Here is a 10855-nt window from a genome sequence, read left to right as displayed (position 1 = left end):
TATGGAGAGGCAGATCAATATGATTTCTGAACACGTGTTCCCTCCGACCACCGCCCCATCAGCCCGGTGAGCTGACGGACCCAGTCAGCACACTGGGTCTGTACAGCTGACATGTGGATATCACAAATCTCTGCCATTATCAGATGCTCATTACGTTATGAAACGTAATGAGCATCTGACTAACCTGTCTGGTGTCCGTTGGTGGGAGGAGCAAGGACCTGAATTCCAGAGGTCAGCCCTGGACCCACAAACAGGCTCTGGCTGGTCCTAACATTATTATTCTACACAGTAAATGCATTAATATCTTTTGTTTTATTATGCTGTTATTTAGAGGATAACAGCATATCCTCTAAATAACAGCATAGGACCTACACTGAAATTTTGTTTAGAATATGACCATATTGTTTTTATTATGCGTTTTAATCTTATTGTTTTGTTTTAAGTTTGCATTTCTAAGATTTTTTTCATTTACTGRCATTTGCATTACTCCATTTGTTTTTAATTGCTCTATCATAAGTACATTTCTTTTGGGGTTTTGTGATTAAGATTAATCAAAAGAGTGGAATGATGAAACTACATTACGAAACTAGAACTTTTACAACACAACAATAACCATCAACTGAGTCAAGCAATGCTTTAGAAAACAGACAGCATTTCTCCAAGCAGCAAATTCCCATTCTGTAATTTAATTAAAGTAAATATTTTGTACTTAATCTCATCAATAAAGTAGCTGGTAAATATACACTTGTGCCCACCAGCTTACTTTCAGAATGTAACTTTTTTGTTCTAACCTGGATGTGTGACCTCCATCTTTGCTGCCATCTTGAAAAGCTGCTCTGAAGAAGTCCAGATGCTTGGGATTATTGACTCCCATCCCCGTCTTTAGTATCTCAGTCTGCACATTGTACTCATTTATACATGTTTTTGTGCCTGGCATCTGAGTAACTCGTACCTAATGAAAGACAGATTGAAAAAAAAGAAGTGAAATTCTTATAACTTAATCACATACAATAATTGTGTATACTACTTCATCCAGAGGTAGCCTCCTGTGCTTTAACCATAGGGCTCCCTCAGCACAGCAATTTTTGTTAAATAGATACAAATCTTATTGAATGACCAGGTTAAAAAAAGAAATTAACAGTTCCTGCTGACCCCATCCTTCTGTCTTTTTAATCATGCTCCAGACATTATATTTAATGCAGCGCTTTGCTTGTAATCCTTGTATTTCTGGCCAAGAAACATATACTAGATCAGTGTTTCTCAACCTTTTTTGGGCCAGCGCCCCCCTAGCCTTTATCCAGKTCCCTCACCGCCCCCCCACCAAAGAATTTGCAGGCTACTTTGCACTGATCATTATTTTATCATTAATATTACTATCACTATTGTAGATGTTTAGATTTTTATGCTTGTTTATGTATTTATCATGAAAAATAATTTCCCAGAGAACAAAAAAGTCATAGGAATAAAAATTATTTTCACAGGCGTCTACGAAAAATGCAATGAACATTCAAGTTAAAATTGGTAGGCCTAACAGCAGCCAATCAGTGTGGAAAAAATATTCTTATTTTGTGCCATTTTCTAGTTGTTAAATCTTGCACAAAATGACCAGATAAAAGATGTACAACATGCCAGTTTAAACAACTGAGCTCTGCAACATCAAAACATGGATAGAACTGTAACTACATTAATCATAGCTCTTCTTTTCTTCAGTGTTTGTCAGTTTCTGGTGGTGCAGCTCTGTGCTGCCTTCAGGAGAATGGGACATCAGAGTATCATTCATAAAACTTCACCCACATGGCATTTATTGTGCAAACCAGAGCTTTCAGTGGAAAAACAAAAGTTCCAGATCTTTTTAATGCCATACAAATATGAGACAGAAACATAGACTAWATCTTTATATAGACCTGTCTATTGCTTTATAGATTAATAGTTTTACTGGACAGAAAGAACAAAGAACAAATCTGGTTCTTAATCGAATCCTAATGAGTCAAATTGAAAGTGTCATGGAGTCATCAGCCTCATAACATGAAAAATAATATTGACGAAATAAATATATCAAATCTAATTAAAAACATAAATAAGTGATCAGTTCTTTACTGTTATGGTTTGTAAGATATATTTATTCTCAGTACTAGATATGGTCTCAACAAACCCATGACATTTCAAGAATAATATTTGACCTTTTATCTGGAAATAGTGTCTGTTTATTCTTGCCATACAGTCCTCTGTATTAATTATTGCTCGAAAGGTCTTGCCATACCAGGTTATTCCTCTGTTTATTGCTATGTCCACTTTAGTTTCTTTCCTGTTGCTACATTTATTTTATCGTTTATTGACCACCAGTAATCTTCACTCATCACCTGCTGCGCCGCGTAATTGTCATGATGCGTTTCACATCATGTGTTGATTTTTTCACTGTTCAGCGTCGGATTCTCTGTTTTTATGCCATAATTCACATCTAGTTCGTAGCTTCACCTGTTTCAGAGTTTTGCGCAATGTGCGCGGCGGGTTTTTTTAAGCCCCTAATGTGCAGGGCGGTCGGGAAGTGTATCGATGGGGAAAAAGCAGACTGAAACAACGGAAACAATTTCTGCATTCTGATTATTGAAATTTAAAAGTGCTGTGTTGTTCCATCACCCCCGTTTTCATACCGGACCACTTACACCACCGGTGTTAACGCTATAAAATGAACGCTCTCTATCGTGGCATCACCCATGGAGGGATTTCTTTATTTAAATGGGTTCATTTTTCAGAGGGATACTCAGTGAGGGTATCGTGATTTTAGCTACCAGTAGCAGGAGAACGGAGCTGCGCCAAGAAGCTGCGCCAAGAAGCTAACAAACACTGAACAGAAGAAGAGCTGCCATCGATACAGTTGCAGCCAAGCATGATTTAATGTTACACAATACAGTTTTACCAAGTTGCTCAAAGTCTAAACTGGCATTGTTGTACATTTAAGGTGTAAAGTTTACCTTCGACCAAACGTCCCCAAAAGGCATCCCAGCGTCCCCCTTTTGTAAAAATGTCTGCTAGCGCCCCCTGRGGGGCGGTACCGTCCACGTTGAGAACCGCTATACTAAATGGTCAGCACACCGGGTCTGTACAGCTGACGTGGATATCACAAATCTCTGCCATTATCCAGGTTGAAAAATGGACTCCTGATCTTCAATCTGTAAACCATTGCAATCTTTTTTAGATAAGCTATGATATCACCTGGAGATGAGGACTGACTTTTTTTTTTTTTTACCTTCAATGTGTTATTTACTTTGCTGCCCTTTTGACAGCTTGGTGACATTCTACTTTAAATCACATCAGGGAATGTCTGTATTTTATGTATGTTTTCATGCAGACACTACAGTGCTCTGTGTTGATTTGAGATGGGGATCTTTTGTATGTTTGCTTTTGCATTCTTGTTTATTGTTCTGAAAATCAACAAAATAAAGTAAAAAAAAAAAATTTAAAAAAAGAAATTCACCATAGGATCGACAAAAACTGTATTCCCCAGGCACAGAACAGCTCTGGCTCGATGCTGCAGACCTCGGATCTTCTGGCTGATAGCTCTGGTGACCTGCCGCCAGAAAAAAGAGTCTTGTTTCTTGAACCTTGCATGAACTTTCTTTAGAAACATTTCCACATTGTCACCAATAATTGAAACTCCCAAAATGAATTGTTTGGGAATGTTGTAAACACAATTAATAGGGCATCAAAACAATTAMATTTTTTTGTCTGATTAATCACAAGATTGTTGTGTCATTATCACRATCACTTGTTTATGAAAAAAAATCAATTGAGTTAGTAAATGAGTTCTACCACCCAAAGTGGATCTTTATTTTAGGATTGTATGATGATGTTAAGACCACAAATGTCATGCTGAGAGATTTCATTTATGAACAAATTGCACACTTATGTTAATTATTTCAGACACAGGGAACTATTGTTTACTTAAATTCATGAGGTTTTTTTTTTCATTAATCATAGCTTAACCGCACTTTCTATAACTATCAGAATAAACACCTTTGTTAACTAATAAAAATGCAATTTTACATTTGGTATGTAAAAATTTACTGTTTTGAACTACAAGATATTTGCTTACACAGTGTACTTAAAAACATAATAAATTATATTATATATTAACTTTCTTCACTACAGCCTTGTAATTGTATCCTTATTGTTTTTCTTCTCCTGCTCCTTTGACCTGGCTTGTTTTTTTTCTGTCTGCTGTGCATTTGGAGCCATCCTTTGAATGAGTTCCTGTTGATATGCAAAGTCAGTACCATTAAAAAAAAAACTTTAAAAATCAGAGCTGTTTTCAAATGTCTGTGGGGAATTCCTGAAAGACACTTATTGGTAGGCATGGATGAAGAAATTTAAGACACATAGCCCTCACCATCAAGGTTCTGGTAAACTACTGTAAACTGTCCAAAAGGACACCAACTTTTTTGCTATTTCCACCCATCCTACTCATATCAAGATACCCCAGTCTATTGAATAAATGCTGAGAAAAAAAAATACAAATATATTTAGAAAAGAAGTAATTATTAGTATTAATTAGTAATGATTATCCAAGTGATGTGATTATGCATTAATGCGATGTGAGGAAGTGGAAAGACCTTTGGATGCCACTCAATCTCAGCATCAGCTGGCTTCACCCTGCAGACCACCATCTCAATGGCTTGGTTAGGCAGAAAATGAAACTGCGGCGGCAGCTCAAGGATCTGATGGGATTTGACATCACTCTCCTTTCCAATATCAATGAACCGAACCAAGACATTGTAAAAGATGCTTTCATTATGGTCAGGTAGCGCCAGGATCTTCACTCTGCCAGGAAACACACAGTAACATTACATAAATCTCACAAATATATCAGGGTTTCCCCTAGAAAACTCAGTAGCRGGGGCGCTATGGCAAAAATCCAGCAACCTGASTTTGAGTAAAAAAAAATAGTTAAAAGTTGAAAGGAAATTTGAAAATATCACTAGCTATGTATGTGTTATTGCAATACATTTTAACTATACCTAAAAATAAACTATAAAGTCTAAAAACCAAAGGGAAATGTAATGGAAAAAATACAATAAATATAAATGTTTTGCACTTCTTGTGTTTCATTTTTATCTTTTTTCTGTGACTTATCACTTAATTGACTGAAGTTGTTAGCAGACCGATGAAGTCAGACAGTGGTTACAGAGTTCCACTGAATAAAAATAACCCTGACCTCAGTCTCCCTATGTGTTCACATACTGACCACACTATGTTGGTATTGTGCTTCCAATTGTTTCATCAAAGAGATTATTTAACCCGTCTTTGCCATCCTTGGTACTGGTGAATAAAAAACTATAATAAATAAATTAACATTGCTTACATTTTGCTGGTGGCCCACCAGCAAAATGTTTCACAGCAATTTATACAGGATTTACTCATAGCAAATAGTAGCAAAATACAGCTTAGACAGAAGTATATTATGCAGAATGAAAAGAACAAAAAACAAACATTATCCCAAACCTCTTCAGCAGCAGCAAAGATCTTCTATCACTGTGGACCAAAAAGTTGCACAAAGTCGAGTCTGACACTTTTTTCCAATACACACTGTCTGGTACTGATGATCGGTCTGCTCGTCTTGGATAGCTGCACATATAGGAATCATATGACGTTGACCACAATTGTGCACATTAATAGTGGTGACGCTTGAATGAAAAGGAAAAAAAAAACAGACATCACGTCCCATTGCCGCACATTATTCAGATTTTTTTGTAGCCCTTATTTGACAGTAATGCAACTAGAAAGGGACAAACAGGGGGTGGAGGGAGAAAGGAAAGGAACTGAGGATGGGAGTCGAGCTTGGGACAGCCGCGCTGAGGTCTCCAGGTGACGCTCCTATACCGATAACCTTTGGGGTCTCTTGAGTTTGCTGTACCTCGTTGGTAAATTACTTTATACTTTTATACAATTCAAACTAACCTGACAAACTCACCTAGATCCTCATCTTCTTGGAAAATTTTGTTTTGTAATGCAATTCCGCAATGAATGAAAATAAAGGGTGTGTGAAACTCTGATGTTCACTGACATGAAAAATTTAAGTTGATCAAGATTTTTGTGTGTTGAACAGTCTAATAAATATCAAGCTGGACAAACTGAGAACAACGTAATTAAGTGCAGTCCTTGTAACGATCCTGAAACAATCTTGGTAATAAACAATGTCAATGCATTTCATGAATAAGAACTAGAGATGTGCCGATCAGGTTTTTTCCTGCCGATTCCGATCACTCATGAGTACCGATCACGGCCGATTATCAATGCCGATCAACTGATAATTATTATTTTTTTAATCATAAACACTACCAGTTACATTGTGTGGAAAAAGAAACCACGAATTCACCTTAATTTAGACAAAAACTTGTTTTTAATAACTCCAAGAAAAAAACAAAATAAACCAGGCATTGTGCAAATTGTACTGCTATCGGTAATACTATCTTTAACAGACTGAAAACATATGAAGGCTCTGAAGAGGCTAAATAATGCAAAAAGTCAAAATAAAACCTCTCAACATTGCCAAAAAAATTCAAGTATAAAACTTAGCATTCAAAGGCAAATACAGGWTCCATTACAATAAACAATCCTGAGTTACTGAATGAAAACTTCCTGATAGCATGGCTAGCTGATTACTGCAAGTTCTGAGTGGCTGTTTCTGATTGAGCAGAGTAATTATGCAGAACAGGGAGGAGATCGATTATTTTTTCAGCAATTATCTGTCTCATGATAGGACGGCAAAAGTTTTAATACGCATGTAAAATGTATTTTTTTAAGTTAGATGCTGCAGCTTTAAGCAGAGGTTCGGTGTGAGAGTTCACTACCAGGTGGAGCAGAAGCGGCGCTCCGTCTGAAATATTACTACCCGTAGCGCGTAGCAGCGGTTCAACAGCGATAACAGAACCAGCGTCTTACATCGCAGCTCGAAGGCTTAAATAATTTTGCGGGTTATTTGTTTAGCTTTCTGACCATCATGCTAATCCCGGTGAGTGTTTGTAGCTGTGTGCTGCTTTACCTGCTATCTGATCGCTCCATACGTCTTTTTTTAATTAACTGTTGTGAGCCTCRATGTAGCCAAACTCCGTCAAGTATGGCATTGTTTTTATGCCATATTAGATTYGTCGTGTTGATGCATTTTGACCTGCTTCACCCCCGACCCCAAGGTAATTTTCCGCCGCAACACGCAAACTTCCCCATTCACTCAGTGCGTTATAGTTCCACAAACATTGCTTAGGATTTGTTGCTGCATGTTTGCGCAGTGTGAAGGAAAGAGGAGACCAGCTGCACAGGCAGGCTGCAAAATGAGAAGCAGGTGATTGGTTTGTGTGATCGGCAACAAGAGACCGTGATCGGCGATCACCGGTCATACACTTTTTCACGGAAATCGGCCGATTATGATCGGTGGCCGATCAATCGGCACACCTCTAATAAGAACACTTATGAAAAATGCATGGCTGCCACTATTACAAACCTGTGGAAGATCTCGTCCTCTTCAACTGCATATAAAGCTCCTTCCAGCAGCTCCTTGGCTCCAGGTTTCTTGTCAGCATAATAAGACATCATCTCAGAGGCCATTTTATCAAACTCCTTGTCATTCTGTCTGACCAAACGACCATAGAAGACAGATGCTGTCTTAATGTAGAGCGGTAAGACCTAGAAGTACACCAGAAGAACATTTTACAAAACTGATCTTACCAAATATTTTTAAAATGATCCATTTAATGCTTTCATGTACAACCAGAGTTGCTTGGTGCTAAAAAGGCTTAAAAAAATAAAAAAATAAATGAATAAAAAATTCTCTCACTTCAATGACTCCAGATGCAGGAAGAACAGACTTGTCTGACTGAGGGTTGATTCTGTGACGATCAGGGCAAACACTCCTGTCCCTGCAGGGGCCACACAGAATTTAAACGTGGCAATATCTTTTCACTTGCTGAAATTCTTTTCCAACASATAAATTTGAAGAAAACAGCACCAAACTCCAAACTCACTTCCAACAGACTTATTGGAAATGTCCCTTTGCTTTTTTATTTAGTCAACCCCTTAAGCTTATTGTTTTTAGAAAGCAACATGTAACACAGCTCAGAAATGTAAACTTACTGATACTGATTGACCTGGTCAAAAATCAACCGGAGAGAATCCAAGTCAAGAGGAGTCTGTGTTGAATGTGAGAGCTTTTTTCGAGTGGAATTGCACAGGAAGGCAATGGCCAGACTAGCAGAATTTACCAATATTTTAGTTTTCTTAATTCACTTATTCAATTACTTGATTAATCATCAGAATAATAAACAGATCACTCGATAACTAAATGTTTACAACAGCCCTCATCCTCATTTCCATGGACATGGAAAATGTGGCCCACCAGCAAAATGTGGCGGCCCACATTTTGCTGGTGAGCCACCAGGCCTAAGCTTTTCTCAGCCACTTGTAGCCACGTTTTATCATGCTGAGCCGTCAGCATTTTTCTGATGCGTCTTCTAGTATAATGTGATTATCAAATGCATTCACACTTTGATCGACAAGCTTCTGCTTCGTCATCTTCTTAATAATTTCCGGCAGGGTGTATGCTGACTTGCCTAAACTTTACCGTGAATATTTGCATTGTATGGAACCATAAAAACAATTATACATTAATAACATAAATCTACTTCGACTCTAATTTGTGTCAGAAACTTTTCTATTTTGAGCATGCATTTTTTCTTTCACTTTTTTTTACATCAAGTATTGCTGCTTATTTAAATAGATGTTCATGTGAACATCTATTTCTCAAAGCCATTTGAGATATGAATTTGTTTAATATTTTTGGCAAATGTTGGTTTAATAAAACTATTGGTTGTCGGTATCAGCTTAAAAAAAGAAGCTACCATACATCTCCTTTTTTTCCATCAATATTTTTATTGAATTATTTACAGATATATTTGCCATATAACCAAGACAGTCAACAAAACCAACAAACGCCCTCTTAGATACACACAAAGCATAAATTCCTTTAAGTATACAGGAGATAATAGTCCACTGTTGAGGCTCCTTTGTTTAACATTATGGTCTGACATTAATCTCGTCTTTAGCTGGCTTCTTCGTCTTGAGACAAGTCCACACCTTTAACAAAATTCAGGGAGGGTCCAAATGCTTTCAAATAATTTGCTTTTCCCTTTGTAAAGATATGTTTTGCGTTCCAGAGGTAAAGTCTGCTGTGACTGCTCCATTGTTTGATACCTGGTCCTGTTGTTCTCTTCCAAAATAGTGCTATCAGTCTTTTAGCTTCTAGTATCAATCATATCAATCAACAATTGTTCACATTTGGTAAACAAATAATTTTTTGGATACAGACCCAAAATTAGAAAAACCGGATCTAGTACAATGTCTTTTGAGACAAGATGTTCTACAGTTTCTTTTATTGCTTTCCAAAATTTTTTAATTTCCCTACATTCCCAGATGCAAGTCCCTTTTTCTTCTAAACATTTTGTGCATGTCTTATACATTAGAATTGTACCGATTTAAATTGACTGGTGTAATATAGATTTGCATTAACCATTTGTACTGCAGTAAACTTGAGCGAGATTTAACCGTTTGSTTCCGAGCCCTTGTACAGACAGACTGTTAATCCTCCTGTGACAAGTTYACTCCCAAGTTTGATTTCCAGGCTTCCAGTTTCAATGTTGAGTCCTCTGTGGAATTCAAAACCATAAAGTTGTAGAATTCTGAAATTGCACCTTTACTTGTGCTATCTTTGCAAGCAATTTCTTCTAGTTGGGACTTTGGTGGCTTGGTTAGTTCTTTGTTTTTTGTTCTAATGTAGCTTCTGAGCTGAAGGTATTTAAAGAAGTACTTTCTATTTATATTAAATTTCTGCCTGAATTCTTCAAAAGAAATCATGTAAGCTGAATTTGCTTGATACAAATCTTGAATTTTATCTATTCTCTTTGTGGCCCATTGTTTAAATACAGAATCTGCTCTTCCAGGAATAAAATCTTGGTTTTCCCATATTGGAGTAAACTGTGATAATATAACTGGTTCTTTTGTGAATTTTTTTATGTCATACCATATTTTGATCATGTTTTTAACTATAGGATTAACCGTTTTTCCCAACAATCTTGGAACTGAATCAGAAAAGTATATAGAGGTAAGGGTGGCCTTACTGACTCAGATTCCATTTCTGTCCATTGAGGGGTGTCCCTAGCATTAAAGTAATATCTAATAGTCCTAAGTTGGGCTGCCCAGTAATACCACTTAATGTTCGGACACCCTAGACCCCCCTCATTGTGAGGTAAGTGTAAGAGTGACATTCTAATCCTGGGCCGTTTATTTTGCCATAAAAACCCAACAATTAACTTCCGGAAATTATCAAACCAGTTTGCAGGAGGCGTCAGAGGGACATTCTGAAAAATATACAATACTTTTGGGAGTMTATTCATTTTGTAGCTGTTGATCCTGCCAATCAGTGATAAGGGAAGGGGCATCCATCTATTGATATTTTCAGTTATTTCTTTTGTTAAACGTTCATGGTTCTTCTTGATAATCATATCTAGATTTGAAAATAAGTGAGTTCTCCAACAACCTAAAATTCTGAACTTATTTCTGGGGATATTTCTTTATCATTCAATAGTAATAAWGAAGATTTAGTTTTATTTATATTATACCCTGAAATATGACCATATTCCTCCATTAAATTAAGCAAACTTGGAATAGATTCTTTTAAGTTTGAAATGAACAGAATTATGTCATCTGCATATTATGAAAGTTTGTGTTCTACTTGTCTGATTGTAATTCCTGCTATAGATTTATGGGACATTACAGCTATAGCAAGAGGCTCCAATGCTAAAGTAAATAA

The 10855-nt window shown here is 36.8% G+C and overlaps 1 protein-coding gene across 1 annotated transcript in view; it reads right to left on the bottom strand.

Annotated features, from left to right (window-relative positions):
• Window positions 1–10855, bottom strand: part of tdrd12 (tudor domain containing 12) — a 54203-nt gene that overhangs the window by 9246 nt on the left and 34102 nt on the right. The window contains exons 25-31 of the mRNA XM_017303419.1: window positions 7829–7910; window positions 7496–7677; window positions 5500–5622; window positions 4611–4818; window positions 3476–3568; window positions 792–952; window positions 185–267 (exon numbers count right to left, since the gene is read on the bottom strand). Of these exons, the coding sequence (XP_017158908.1) occupies window positions 185–267; window positions 792–952; window positions 3476–3568; window positions 4611–4818; window positions 5500–5622; window positions 7496–7677; window positions 7829–7910 (932 nt within the window). The remainder of the gene's footprint in view (window positions 1–184; window positions 268–791; window positions 953–3475; window positions 3569–4610; window positions 4819–5499; window positions 5623–7495; window positions 7678–7828; window positions 7911–10855) is intronic.

This window comes from Poecilia reticulata, unplaced genomic scaffold, assembly GCF_000633615.1.
Source record: "Poecilia reticulata strain Guanapo unplaced genomic scaffold, Guppy_female_1.0+MT scaffold_267, whole genome shotgun sequence".
In the NCBI taxonomy this organism is placed as follows: Eukaryota; Metazoa; Chordata; class Actinopteri; order Cyprinodontiformes; family Poeciliidae; genus Poecilia; species Poecilia reticulata.
Note: the sequence above shows the minus strand (reverse complement) of the source record. Positions and strands in the feature narration are given on the sequence as shown.